General features: G+C 33.7%; 1 protein-coding gene across 13 annotated transcripts in view; it reads left to right on the top strand.

Annotated features, from left to right (window-relative positions):
- Positions 1-15,927, top strand: part of VPS13B (vacuolar protein sorting 13 homolog B) — a 774,030-nt gene that overhangs the window by 329,755 nt on the left and 428,348 nt on the right. For all 13 annotated transcript variants that reach the window (XR_006272367.1, XM_043484079.1, XM_043484085.1 and 10 more), the window contains one exon: positions 11,367-11,494. Coding sequence is in view for 12 of the 13 variants with exons in the window: in XM_043484079.1 (XP_043340014.1) it covers positions 11,367-11,494 (128 nt within the window). In the remaining variant the exon portion in view is untranslated. The remainder of the gene's footprint in view (positions 1-11,366; positions 11,495-15,927) is intronic.

Below are 15,927 nucleotides of genomic sequence, written 5' to 3'. Positions count from 1 at the left end.
CAAATAAGTATTGATGCAGGATAAGTAGTGGTTTCCTTGCATTGCTTCAGAGAATGTAAGAGATTAGTAAATGTACAATTTTTTCAAGGCAAGCTCCTTGGTTTTCATATACAAGGAATATGCTCCTTATAAGAAAATAGAACATGATATTACAATTGCCAAATTTTTTTTATTAGTTTATCAGTTTAACATTTTACTCCAAGCTTGAAATTCCTTCATCTAAAAAATCATTCTGTCCAAGGCAGTATAACTAGTAGGATGGTTTTAAGGAGGGACATTTCTAATTTTTCTAATACTAGTTGCTCCTGAAGGTGCTGATATATTTTGGATTCTAATTTTGTAATAATTTTTGATTGTCAGTAAAATGGGGTGGACCAATATAGTAATTCATCTAAATCTGTTTAAGTCATCCTTAATATGATTAAGCTTGAATGTTGAGCAGATATGTTCCTAATTATAGTGTGGAATTAGTATTCATGTACAAGAAATATATTTTTGTGGATTTATGTATGTTAGAAGTTTCTCACTTTAATCATGTAATTTAGCATAAAATTCCATTCCTTTGGGATTAATTAGATATTTAGTTTCATAGGAAAATATTAAAGCGTGAGAATAACACACTAATGCATAATGTGTAATTGATTTTATTTTCTCGGGTAAAATTTGGTTCTCAAAAATTTTCCCCTTATGGAATAGAGAAAGGTTTAAAATAAAATAAAGTTTATCTAATGAAGTATGTTTAACATAAATTTAAAATATTAATCAGAAAGTAATCAGAACTTAATGAAATAAAGATTTATTAAATTGCTCTTTTCCCTTTTTTACTTTGCAAGAGAATTTATTTGTTAACCTAGAATTTGTGGGAAAAACCATTAGCAGTCTGTAGATTTAAAAATTCTACTTAATAGTCACATTAACTTATACGTTGTTTCTGTGCTACCTTGGGTAATAAATTATTCTGTGCTGTTCTGGGCAGTAATTTATAATGAGACAATTTGTAAGCTTACTTTCCTAAAGGATTCCAATAGTTGCCAGATGATCATATGATATTTTAGCCATCGTCCAGATGGCTCTAAATATAGACTAGTTTTTTAACATTTGATTTTTATGTTTCATGAACATCCCTTGATCACTTGCTGATGATCTTTTATGGACATGTCTGATAATTGCACTACTCACTTGGCACAACTGCAGACCTGAATTTCTGGCATTGCTAGTCTTCATATGAGGAGTCTTCCAGTAAATCATAGGCTCCATTAAAAAATGTAATTTATACTTTTTTTAGTGTGTCCTACTGTGTCCAGAAGAATGCTTCTAATGTTTGCTGATTCATTTCGAGAATGAGTTAAGTTTGTTAAGCAAACTAGGTTTATTAATTTTTATATATAAACGTACTATGGTTTGTATAGCACGCTCGTAATGTCTTTTCTTCTTGAAACCTCAATTCTCAAGAATTAGACCAGTCATTATTTCATACTTAATTAAAAAAAAAATACTTGTTTCCATACCTCCTTGGCTTTTTTTTTTTTTTAATTTTTCTGAGACAGTAAGAGGAAATTTATATATGGTTTCTTTTAATATGTCCAAGTTTAACTCTCATTTTTACTTTGAAAGTAGAATATAGACTTCACTGAATTTTGTCAGAGGAGATAGCTTTTAAAAATTTATTTTTAATTGGAGGATAATCCTTTACAATGTTGTATTAGTTTCTGCTATACAACAGTGTGAATCAGCCATAAATATACATATATCCCCCTTACCGTTGACCTTCCCTTCTGCCCTCCACGCCTCATCCCTCTGGGTTGTCACAGAGGACCTGGTTGAGCTTCCTGTGTTATATAGTAAGTTCCCACTAGATACCTATTTCATACATTGCATTATATATATTTCAGTGCTGCTTTCCAGAGAAGATAAAAGGTAAATTATTTAAATATTGAGAAGTTACTTTTACATTCTACATCATACTGGAGTTAGTTTACTCACTAACTCACTAATTGTTGTCCTCGATACCTTACTCCTTTGCTTTTAAATGTCCCAACCCAAGTGTGGAACAAAGTTGAGAAGTGTTCTGTTATATATAGTTTTGAAAATACAGTTCTACCTTGCAGAATTTATTAATTTTGAAACTGTTTCATTATAAACAGTTTTTAAGCAGATTCATTAATTCAGATTATCATAACACAGTTTAAAATTTGTCAGTTAATTTTGAAGTTCTTTGAGAATATATGGTGATATTAAGTACATGGAAAGGTTTTCAAATGTATGGTCTTCTTTGGAAATGAGTTATTCTAATATTTTATACAAACTGGCCAGAATTCAGCAAAAGTTCAACCAAATTGTTTTGTATGCAGTCTTTTTTCCCTTATTTTGCAGTCAGAACAAGATTATAGTTTCCAGATGAAATTCTGAATGTCACATAGTGATGACATATATTTTCCTGGTTGGCTCGGCATGAGATGCAATTTTGCATGCCATGTCACGCTGACTTGCAGAATCCAAAAGCCATTATTTCCCAAGGGGCTTTCAGGAGTGATAGTATCAAATGTAGTTTATATTTTAATGAAAAGTCTCAGGCAACATTGCAGTTCTTACGGCAAGTTGCTTAAAGGTTTATATATTATCCAAACTCCAGAAATTTTAAAATAACATTATTATGTAAATGTCACTTTTTCTTCAGGTTATTTAATGTTATATTGCCAAATAGTGAGTGAGTGAATGTTGTTTAGTCATGTCCAACTCTTTGCGACCTCATGGACTATATAGTCCATGAAATTCTCCAGGCCAGAATACTGGAGTTGGTAGCCTTTCCCTTCTGCAGATAGTCTTCCCAACCCAGGGATTGAACCCAGGTCTTCCACAGTGCAGGTGGATTCTTTGCCAGCTGAGCCACCAGGGAAGCCCATGAATACTGGAGTGGGTAGCCTGTCCCTTCTCTAGCATGTCTTCCCAACCCAGGAATTGAACTGGGGTCTTCTTCATTGCATGCAGATTCTTTACCAGCTGAACCACCAAGGAACCCCAGTGCCAAATAGAGTTGCCAAAAACCATGATCAGTGTGAAATATAGATCAAGAATTAGGAAGGTATAGTAGGAAAACCAGTAGATTAGTGACACAAACAAGCGGTTTTAACCCAGTTCCCATCCCATGTTAAGCTAATTTCAGATAGCCATAACTTATTCATTTATATTATGGTAATAAGTGTACCCGACTTTCTCACAGTTTTAAGTCTTGTTATAAGACTAAAAGTAAGATACGTGAAAGTTCTGTATATATGTATGGTAAAATGCAATTCAGATAAAACATACGATCACATCTTTTATGTTTGCATTTTAAGAGGAAAGCTATAGACTTCAAGCAAAGTGAAGCTTATTTTATTTATTAGGTTTTGATACTGCAGTGTAATTTTATTTTCTCTTGTTTATTTGATTGTAATCATTCTAAAGCTGACTTAAAACCCATTGTTTCCATTTTTATATAGTAACATTTATTTCATACTGATGATCTTTCTATTTTACATTTGTTTTAACTAACTTGCTTTATTGGTTCTTTTCTTCTATTTTCTTCTTCTTCTTTTCTTTTTTTTAAGGTGTTCCATGTTCAGTTCCCTGGACAGCTCTGTTTGGGTATCTTACAGGTGCTTAAAGCCAAACTTATATCAAATCTGTATAACTCTGTACCTCCCCTTACCACTATTGACAGTGTTGCTCAAGGCTGAAACCCAGGACTCATCTTTAGTATCTCCTTGCCTGTTTGTTCTGCCTCCAAGTTATTCTTTAGTCTTTTGTTTCAGTCTGTTTGTATGTTGCTTTCCTAGTCAGAACTGTATAATTCTTATATAGAATAATGTAAGGGTATCATGATTAGTCTCCCTAGGGTCATTTCCAGATTATTTTATCATTTGTTGTCTAAATAACAGCAGGAGTCATTTTATTAAAAATCTAAATTGGATCATTTTATTCCCTACTTGAAATGCTTTTGTGACTTCCTGTTGTACTTAAGGTAGAATCCAAACTTCTTACCGAGGCTGACAGAGTTTGACCTGATCCTCTCTCTGTAGGCTTCTTTCATTTCATCTTTTGTTATTTTGTGTTACATTGATCATCTTTCACTTCTTCAAACACTGCACGCTTTTTCTTGACTGGGATCTTTTGCATGTTCTGTTTCTGTTGCTTCTGTTGCCATTTTCATAACTATTAAGTTTTTATTTAAATGTTATCCTTTCAGTAAAGAAACTTTTCCCTTTCAGTCTTTCTAAAATAGGTCTGTGCCATTCTTCCAGGCTTCCCTACCTTAGTACCTCTTTTCTATTCCTCATAATGCTTATCATACTCTATCTGAGTCACATTTGTATTCCCAGAATCTAACAGCTACTTCTGGCATTAAGCAAATTGAGTAAATAATTGCTTCATGAATGAATAAATCCTATTTCTTTAATTATTTTATTTAGGGACTTAATAATCACATTCCTTAGCCTTATTTTCTGCCATCCTTTATTGATTTAAATTGATATCCTGCAACTTTTCAGATTTGTTCCCACATTACCCAGGGATATTTATTAAATATTTGGGAGAGGTAACAGGTTGTATTTTTCTTACCTTTTGCAAGAAGTATATTTCTTTCCAGTGACATCAGAGTCATTATGAGGATTATGAGTGAGTTAACAACTTCTTTTCTGTAGCTATGCGTTTGTGGTGCAAGCTCAGTCACTAAGTCGTGTCTGACTCTTGACCCCATGAAGTGTAGCCCACCAAGCTCCTGTCCATGGAATTCTCCAAGTAAGAATACTGGAGTGGGTTGCCATTTCCTTCTCCACATAATTATAAAATTTTCTAAAATAGGTCTGTGCTACCTATCCGTTTAGTAAGTTTGTTATTCATTCATTTCTGTCTTTCCAGTGTAAGCTCCTCAAAGACATAATCCCCATCTTATGCTTCTTTGTTTCTGAAGATCCTAGCAAAACTAGGCACTCAGTAATGCTTATTGAATTGAACTAAGCAATTTTCCATATTTCATAAGTTTTGGAAGGGGATCGCATTTTCCTTTATCGCATTTTTCAAGTGTTTTCTAGGCCACACCAATGGAATGGAAGAATAGCAATATAAGAAGATACACACGTCTGCTTTTTTTTCTGTTGTGTTGTGATTCCCTAAATCCTTGTGAGATCTCCTTCAGATTAAGGAATTGGGGGATTGAGAGACAGGTGGTGTGATTCCTCTTCTGCTGTGTTCTTCAATAGCATTTTTTCCAGTAGTCTTGCCTTCAAGAAATAGCAAGGAGTACAATCTGACTGAAGCAGAAAGTCCTGGGAAGAGGGATGGAAGGGGAAGTCAAAAGGATAGTGGGGATCCTGATCCTGTAGGAATTTATGAGCCATTTTAAGGACTTTGGCCAGTAAAATTAAGAGTAAATACATGACTGAACAACTTGATTTCCCAATAACATAAAGGAGGAACTAAAGATTGACACAGTTTTTTTCTTGGTGATCATTTAAAACTTTAAATAAAAATAAAACTATAAATCATAAATATGTACCTTACACAAAGGTGTGTTTTAAAAACAATGTCAGTACACTATTAGGGAAAGATTTATTTAAAGAAGATACTCATATGATTTTTTCCTCTTTTTAAGATATTAATGATTGATTTCAACTAATGCTTACTGAGCAAGGCACTCTTGTTATTTCATGGCACTACATGAAATAAATATAGGAAACATGGATTGTCCTTTCAGTGGAATGAATACTGTCTTGGTTTTAGCACTACCAAAACTGAATTGCATTTTACTGACTAAAGTACATAATTATATAAATTGGTGGTTAGAAGTCTTATGTTTAAAGGAAAAATTGCTATAGGAATTTTTTTTCTTAATTTCCCATTAGGAGTCATCCTTCCTTATCGAACAAATACCAAAGTTGGCCAACTTTTGTTACAGCACCTCTCTGAGACTCTTATGCAACAGATAATAGAAGTTTGGAATAGAAACAGCTTAATTCTGAGAAACACTTACTCTGAGAACTGAATTCTACCATCACTGAACAAATGTTTTTTGATTCCTTGGTATCATTAAGTAACCTTGTTATGATGAGAATCTTGAACTTCAGGAACATAAACCATTTGGTATCAAATGTCGTTATTTGGTGCCATTGTTCTAGACATACTGTAGGATACTCAGTTACCATTTAACCATTGACACCATTACTTAAATCCTCAAAATAAGAAGAGAGGTTTTTGACATATTGACTTTAAATAATTGTTACCAGGTTCTAGGTCAGCCATGAGAAGGTTAAAGAATGTTTTGATGTAAATCATTGACTGACATATAGAGGCAAAAAATATAGACATTTACTTCTGTGGCTTGGCGTTTCAAGCTTTATGCTTTTTCAGCCAGTTTTATCTAGCTGGTGTTAGATTAATAAATATATACATAAAGATCATTTCTCATTGAAAGAGTCAGATTAGTGGGGGGAGGGGCAGCAGCATCTAGAATGTATCTTTGAAGTCCCACTAGTAACGACTGCATTGATTGCTGTATAGTATTACTGTGCTCTTCTGCTTCCTTTGGAGAAACAAATATTCAAATGTCCTCATTATACCATGAAGAATTAAATATATTATACAGAATTATGTCAGAATTCTATGAGATTATAGGGGAAGGGCAAAATCTAATTTGGGGAATTCAGTGACCATTTCTCAGGAAATGATGTTTAAGGTAGAACTAAAACAATAGGTTTGTTGTGATTAAAAAAGGAAAGTCACTTTGTTTCAGATCTGGTAATCTTCAAGTTTTTTCTGTATCTTCTGTGTCTTGTCTTATTAATTTTTAATCATTATTCTCTATATTTACAGTAACTTAATGAACTTTTTATTACACATTGCAACATTTAACATGAATAGTATTCTTGACTTTAGATGTACTTATAATTAACTTCTGACATTAGATTAGTCCCCAACATGTAGTTGATGTTACCGACATTTTGGTTAAATAAAGTGTGGTTCAAAATTGGCAGTTTTTTCTAGAGTATACCTGTGCTTGCTGTAAAATGTACATAATTACAAAAAAATTATCTTTTGAAAAGACAAGCTTGTCTTCCTATTCTGTTGTCTTTTAGATAATATGAATATGATGGATTGAAAATTAGTGTACTATCTAAAATAGGCGCTTTTACACTTATAATAGCCAGATCATTCTACTTAGCGAGATTTTTAAACTGATTATGTTTTTCATAGCTCTTTGGAAAACACTTTTAAGCCATATAGAGATTTCAACACCTCATATAACTTCTTAAATCACAACATCAGCAAATACAGCTTTTGGTGTTTAGTGACTTTAAATATCACTTAACAGTCAGGTAATGGTGTCCAATCTGCTTGATAATATTACCATTTATTAGATGGTCTTATTTTTTAATTGTAATAACATTATTTATACAACATTAATATTCTCTATCAGTAGATTTTTAAAATTTGACCATAAGCAGCTTTTGTGGAAACCTGTGGTATCCATGATTTCAAGGAGTTTTAAAATTTGGCATGCATTTTAAAAATTTATTTATATTTCTAGAATTTATTTTCTTAGAGCAATTTTAGGCTCACATTTAAATTGAGGGGAAGGTTCAGAGATTTCTCATGTATCCACTGCCCCGCACGTGTGTAGTCTCCCTCATTATCAAAAACCCCACCAAAGTGGTATGTTGTTAACACTTGATGAATTTATATTGATCCATAATTATCATCCAGAGTCCATTTTTCTCAATAGGGATCATTCATGGTGTAATATATTCTTCTGTTTGAACAAATGTATAACAACATATACCCTCCAATATAGTGATATACAGAGTAGTTTCAATGTAGTTACAAAGCAGAGTAGTTTCTTTGCTCTGCCTGTTGATCTTTTCTCCTTAACTTCTGTGCTAATCTTTTTATAATCTCCATATTTATGCTTTTTCCAGATTGTCACATAGTTGGAAGCATTCAGTACGTAGCCTTTTCAGATGGGCTTCTTTCACTTATAAATATGTATTTAAATTTATTCCATGTGTTTTTATGGCTCATTTCTATTAATTAATAATTATCCATTTTCTAAGTGTACCACAGTTTATCTAGCAGCTCACCTTCTAAAGGACATCTTGGTTGCTTCCAGGTTTTGATAGTTATGAATAAAGCTTCTGTAAACATCTGTGTGCATGCTTGGATGTGGTTGGTCTACATTTAATTTAGTTATTTAAATTGGCAGAGTTCTACAATAAGTTTATGTCACTGTAGTCTTCTCATACCTGCTAAGATATAAAAGAATAACTGTAAGGTCTGAGGTGAGTGGAAAGTAAATTAAGGTGTGTTTAATTTTAAAATAGGGCTTCTCTGGTAACTCAGGTGCTGAAGAATCCACTTGCAATGTGGGAAGACCTCAGTTTAATCCCTGGGTCGGGAAGATCCCCTGGGGAAGGGTTAGGTTACCCACTCTAGCATTCTTGGGCTTCCTTTGTGGCTCAGATGGTAAAGAATCCACCTGCAATGTGGGAGACCTCGGTTCTGACCCTGGGTTGGGAAGATCCCCTGGAGGAGGGCATGGCAACCCACTCCAGTATTCTTCCCTGGAGAATCCCATGAACAGAGGAACCTGGCAGGCTATAGTCCATGGGGTCACAAAGAGTCGGACATGACTTACTGCTGTAAAACATTAATTCTGAAATATACAGTAAAAAGTTAAAAACCTCCTCCCCTCTTACCCCTCATCAATTCCATTTTATTGTATTCAAAGGTAACTTCTGTCAAGGGTTTATATTTTACCTCACTATAACTCTGTGTTTATGAGATAGATAAACACACGCTCAACCTCACATACTGTTTTAAAAACATATGTGGAATGTACTACGGAAATACATATACTTTCACCTCACAGTGTATCGAAAATATGATTTCTGTCATATGTTGAACTGTTCCTCATTTTTAAATGATTGAATTATAATCCTTATCACAAGTATTCCAAAGTTAATTTAACCATATCTTTTTTGATGAATAGATAAATTGCTTAGCATTTTCTTCCTCTCCTTTCTCCTCCTTCCTTCTCTCCCATTTTTTCGCTGTTTCAAATAATACTGCTGATACGAAACATTTTTCAAATTGTTGGTATGAATCTCACAAGTCATATGTTTTAGTATTTCTGTAGTACAGGTTTTTAGAAATGGAATTACTTTGTAGAAAAACTTGCATGTTTAAATATCCTGTCTTGTAATTTCACTCCACAAGCTATCCTTATAGTCCCAGTATATGAAACATTCTAACAAAGGGCTTCAACAATGTCAGATGTTTTCAAAAATACAAGTTAACAGTTTAAAATGTTTGCCAACATGACAGTTGAAAAGAATATTTGATTGTTGCCTTAATTTTTATTGTATTATTAGGAAAGTTGAGCATATCTTAGTAAGTTTTTTGGCCAAATTATATTTTGTATGAATTATTTGTTCATATTTTTCCCATTTTTTTGTTGTTTATCCATATGACACTTTGATATCTTCATTTGAACCTGCAATAGAAATCTTCCCCTGATAGGTCTAGAACTATATTTCCTTTTCCTCTCCCCTCTAGTGCCATTCTTCCAGTTGATCAAATATAAAACCTTGGAGTTACCCTTGCTTTACTTTTCTCTCTTATTGTAATTTTAATCCATCAGTAAATTGTGTTGGCTGTATCTTTGAAAATAATACAGAAATTCACCATTCTTGTTACCTCTATTGCTACTACCACCTGTCACAACTTGTCTTCTTGTTTTAATATTTATGTAGACCGTTTTCTACACAGTAGCCAGAGAAATTCTCTCAAAATATGTCCGTTAATTTCAAGATTGTGTTTAGAGTCATATCCTGTCTCCCTCAAAATAAAACCCAACCTCCTTACCATGGCCTGTGTAAGCCCTGTATGATTTGGTCCCTATTGGTACCTCTGCCCTCGTCTCTTGCTTCTGTCATTCTTACTCTGTTCCAACCATCCTTGCTTTTATATGGTTTCTTGAAAATCCTAAGTACACTCCCATCTTGGTGTTTTGCAGTGTTGTTCCCATCTGCCTAGAATGCTCCAACTGCATGGATCTCTCTCCAACTGTTTTTTTTTTTTTTTTAACAACATTTTTTGAATGTTTCTAATATGGATAATGTGGTAGGCTGTGGTATTATTAGTATGAGAATAAAAGGTTTATGTTCCATGCCCTTAAGGTACTTTAAATCTGCTATAAGTGCAAATATGTGAACCAAATAGAGGGAAAGGGAAAGTATGAGTAGGTAATAGCACTTGTCATTCTCATAGTGATGATGTGGTAGCACTTACTTTGCAGACTGTCCAATGATTATCAAATTTAGCTTAGTAAAAGTCTTGAAAACCAAGATCTGAGTCATTTATTTTATGGTATTTAAAATAACACCCTATCAATTACATGTATGCAGTAACATAAAAATGTAATGTATATATAGACATGTCCACATATATTGTTATAAATTATTATTTGACTTCTGAAATTTTCATTATAAAAATTATTGAAGTTCTCTAAGTTCTTTGTTTTAGATGAAGAAAATTCGTGTAACATCTACCTGGCTTTTATGTGATCAGTTTTTTTGAAAGTTAAAATGAAAGTGTCATTTGCTCAGTTCAGTTCAGTTCAGTTGCTCAGTCATGTCTAAATCTTTGTGACCCCATGGACTACAGCCCATCAGGCTCCTCTCTCCGTGGAATTCTCCAGACAAGAATACTGTAGTAGGGTAGCCATTCCATTCTCCAGGGAATCTTCCCAACTCAGGGATCGAACCTGGGCCTCATGCATTGCAGGCAGATTCTTTACTGTCTGAGCCACTGAAGAAGCCCAGTGCTTCTTTTGCTTACTATCAAAACCAGTGTTATAAGTTGAGAGATACTGTGAGTAAGGTTTTATTCTCAGGAAAATTCACATTTGGGAAGACACATTTTCTATTAATTTTGGATGAAGGAAGTTCAGTTTTCTTTTTCGATAAGATTTTTATTCATGTTTTAACTGCATACTGAGAAATGAACAAATTGTTAAGTTATAATTAAGTAAATTTTCACAATGTAAACACATCCATGTATTCAAAAAATAGAGCATTACTGTTACTCCACAAACCGACATTCCAGTCATCAGTCTCTGAAAAAGAGTCATCTTCACTGTCTTAACTATTAACAGATTGGTTTTTTTTTTTATTTGGAATAATTGTAAAAATCAGTAATTCTTTCAGTTAATATGATCTAATATATTTTTAAATTTTAAACAAGGGAAGAAGTAATAGTGGAAATATTTTCTGTATATTTATGTGAAACTACATGGTACGTTTCTATTAAATCATCCTGCCTGTTCTTATTCTTAGAATCCAGACCATTGTCAATTCCTGTGAAAGCTGTGCTGAATATAACTGAAGGCTGTAGAAGTCCTGAAGAAAGAATGAAAGAGTTTATTGGAGTAGTATGGAATGCAGTTAAGAGTCTAACACTGCAGGTAAAGTGAAAGTTAGAAATACCATGGTTTAATTTCTCGGTTGCTTTTTTCTTTTTAATTTTCAGTCTTTAAGGTCAATAAAAATTTTCTCACTGGTGACACTCATGTATACAACCTCACTTTCACAATTTAAATGAAAACTATTGGTGCTCTTTGCAGATTAATAATAAAATGATGTGAAACACATATGCTCTTCCTGATAAGTTACAAAATTATGCAAATATTGAAATGTTATTTGAATTTTAAAAATTCACTTTTTGTTTCTATAAGCATTATTTGAAATATTTTAAATGGTCAATATACCAATAGCAGCATACTTATTTTAGTACTGAAATAAAAGCTTAAATTGAATTAAAAGGATGACCTAATTATTTTTTCCTACCTAATTACATATTAAATATGAAAATATTAATTATAACTATTGTTACTAAATTTTCTTCTCACTTTAAAATACATAATTTAATCTTACTGAATTACACGTCTTCCAGATCATGTTTTAACTGATGAAAATACACAATTAAATGCTTATCTCCATTTAATAGGAACTGGGTAAGGGTACCACAACCTTTTTTAAGTTTTCATAAAGACTCTTTTGTCTTGAAATAAGATATGACAGACTGATAACAGAGGCATCTTTATAGAATTTTATGTGTACCAGATAGTAATATCTAAGTATTGGGACCTTCCACTTCTGTTCAAGATGTCGACAATTGCAGAAGAATATTGCTCCCACCTTATGAACAAGAAAGAGCAAGGTAGATGATCTGCAAAATTATATCAGGATGCTTCACCCACATAAACTGCAAGATAATACGTATGTGCTGTTCTTAGCTGCTAGATTTGTGGTAATTTGTTAGGCTGTGTAGAAAAGTGATCCAAATATCTATGCCTAGCTATAATACAATCTGATAAGTATAATGAAAACTTTTAAAATCACTTTTTAGAAATAACATTTAAAAACATCTCCAATTCCATGGTATCAGTATGTGAATATGATTAACTCACACGGTGACCCTAAATAGCATGGGTTTGAATAGTACAGGTCCATTTATGCATGAATTTTTTTTTTTTTTGATACTTCAGTACGTTGTGATCTGTGGTTGGTTAAACCCATGGGTTCAGAACAGTGAATACAAAGGGTAGACTGTAAAGTTGTATATGGATTTTCTGCTGCGAGGGGTCAGTGCTATTCTAGGGTCTACTGTATTTAAAGTACTATTTAATACAACAGCTGGTAACCTGGGTTTTGGCGATCTTTTACAGGCTCTCTTTTTTGAGCATGATGCTTATATAAAATTATGAGAAGAGGGGGAAAGAGAAAGTATGTTTTGTTATTCTTTTGTTGTTGTTTTAACTCTCAGCTTGCAGGTATCAGCTGTGTCCTACAACCTCTGCCAGTATGAGGCCTTATGTTATTAATATTATCCTAGTAACTCCTTTTGTTGACTGACTTCTCTTCCTCTCTAGTGGTTCCTTTGATGCATTGATGGCATCAGATGAGACAGGAAGGTGAGACTCCATGAATGCAGGAAATATTTAGTGCCTTTATATTGACTTCCCTGGTGACTCAGATGGTAAAGCGTCTGCCTACAATGCAGGACACTAGGGTTCAATGCCTGGGTTGCGAAAGAAGTGGCACCCCACTCCAGTACCCTTGCCTGGAAAATCCCATGGACAGAGAAGCCTGGTATGCTGCAGTCCATGGGGTTGCAAAGAGTCGGACACGACTGAGTGACTTCACTTCACTTACATTGATTGAGATTGATTATAGAAGCAGAAAATAGACAGTACTCCTAAGATGTTGCTGAATATTTATAGTCAATGTTACTTTCTTTAGTCTATAGTAAAAGGCTGTATCCTTATGTTCTCTTCCATTGTATATAACCCAGTCCTTGTATAAACATTTAACTATGGCACATGATAGAGCAAACTAGACTAGGTGTGGTTTTGCTTCTGATGACTATATTTATTCACTTGACTATATATGCAGCTTTTCTTATGATAAAATCTTTAATCTCAGGGGAGATATGTTGCTGATGGGAATGAGGGTGATACCTGGGCAATTATATCTCACTTTTATTCTTTTTTTTTTTTTTTCCAGTTTTATTCTTTTTCTGAAGTTGGTCAACCTCAATCTGTATTCTTAGCTTACTCTGGTCTGTGGTCACAAGAAAATAAACCTAAGAAGTTTTCTTTATTTCTTCTGTTTCTGTATAATGCCTTACTAACCATTCTGTGCTCCTCTAATTTTACTGATTGATTTAACACATTATTTCTACTATTTAAATGACCAGTAATATATACGTGTTTTTTCTCTGATGAGTAATACCCATCATCTTGTTATGTGTTATTTTGTAATCTTCTGAAAAGAGTAATCTATGGTATATTTTGTTGTTGAGTTGCTCAGTTGTATACAGCTCTTCGTGACTCCATGGACTGCAGCATGCCAGGATTCCCTTTCACTGTCCCTTGGAGTTTGCTCAAACTCCAGTCCATTGAGTCAGTGATGCCATCCACCATCGCATCCTCTGTCTTGCCCTCCTCCTCTTGCCTTTAATCTTTCCCATTGGGCTCTTTTCCAATGAGTTGGGTCTTTTCCAATGAGTCGGCTCTTTGCGACAGGTGGCCAGAGTATTGGGACTTCAGCTTCAGCATCAGTCCTTCCAATTCAGGGTTAAGTTCTTTAGGATTGACTAGTTTGATCTTACTGTCTAAGGGACTGCAAGAGTCTTTAGCACCAGAATTCGAAAGCATCAGTTTTTCGGTATTCAGCCTTCTTTATGGTCCAAATCTCACATCTGTACATGACTACTGGGAAAAAACATAGCTTTGACTACTATGGACCTTTGTTAGCAAATTGATGTCTCTGCCTTTTAATATGCTGTCTAGGTTTGTCATAGCTTTTCTTCTAAGGAGTAAGTGTCATTTAATTTCATGTCTGCAGTCATCGTTGACTGATTTTGGAGCCCAAGAAAATAAAATCTGTCACTGTTTCCACTTTTTCTCCATCTATTTGCCCTGAAGTAATGGGACCAGATGCCATAATCTTAGTTTTTTGAATGTTGAGTTTCAGGCAAGTTTTTTTACTCTCCTCTTTCACCTTCATCAAAAGGCTGGTAAGATCCTCTTCACTATCTGCTATTAGGTGGTATCATCTGCATATCTGAAGTTGTTGATACTTTTCCCAGCAATCTTGATTCCAGCCTTGCATTCACATGTTGTACTTTGAATATAAGTTAAATAAGCAGGGTGACAGTATATAGGCTTGACATACTCCCTTCCTAATTTTTGAATGAGTCTGTTCCATGACTGGTTCTAACTGTTGCTTCTTGGCCTGCATATAGGTTTCTCAGAAGACAGATAAGGTGGTCTGTTACTGCCATCTCTTTAAGAATTTTCCACAGTTTATTGTGTGGTAGTCAATAAATATGAATACTGAAGTGATTAGTAAGTTAAGATGAGTAACTAATTTGAGCACACATATTTCTACTATAATTATTTTATAAATAACAGTGAACTTATCTATTTATAGTTCCATCTGAGGTTCTAAATTATAGTATGGCACAATACTTCATGTAAAAAAGGAATATTATTATCCTAATATTATTAGATCTCTTTCTAGCATTTTATCTTACATATCATGTTTTTCTTTAGCACCGTACCTTAAGTCATTTGTACTCAGGAGTTAGTTGTATTTTGATTTCATTAAACTGGGACTAAAAACTGTGGTTGGAAAGGTATGTTTTCATAGTTTCTTTTCTGAGACTCAGTGTTTAATAGGTTTTCATGGCCATCTCTTAATATTTTTCTTCATTAAAAAAATTTTTTTTTAATAATGAAAGTATAAGAACATACTGATAGGAGACTTGGAAAATACAGAACAAGATTACATACAGTTCCACTATATATTAAAATTGTTTTAGTAGATAAATTAAGACTATTTGAAATTTCAATATCAAACTGTCAAAAATTAATAGGATGAATATTCAGAGAAGTAGAAGGATATAGTAGACCTGAAAAGCTCTGTGATACAATTCAAAAGAATTAAGATTTACATAATTTTAACACCATAGTAAGACATAAATTCTATTCAAGTTCCCATAGACTGTAAATTAGGAGACACTGGAAACATATCCAGGGACATAACAAGGTGCAAAAATTTCGTAGTCTAAAGGTTTTTATTTTTATTTTTTTTTTTTTGTTTTTTTTTTGTGGGCAAAGGATTTTCTTTTCTTTTTTCTTTTTTTTAATTTTTTATTAGTTGGAGGCTAATTACTTCACAACATTTCAGTGGGTTTTGTCATACATTGATATGAATCAGCCATAGATTTACACGTATTCCCCATCCCGATCCCCCCTCCCACCTCCCTCTCCACCCGATTCCTCTGGGTCTTCCCAGTGCACCAGGCCCGAGCACTTGTCTCATGCATCCA

Source organism: Cervus canadensis, chromosome 12 (assembly GCF_019320065.1).
Source record: "Cervus canadensis isolate Bull #8, Minnesota chromosome 12, ASM1932006v1, whole genome shotgun sequence".
NCBI lineage: Eukaryota > Metazoa > Chordata > Mammalia > Artiodactyla > Cervidae > Cervus > Cervus canadensis.
The sequence above is the reverse complement of the archived record's forward strand: the minus strand, read 5'-3'. Positions and strand labels throughout refer to the sequence as shown.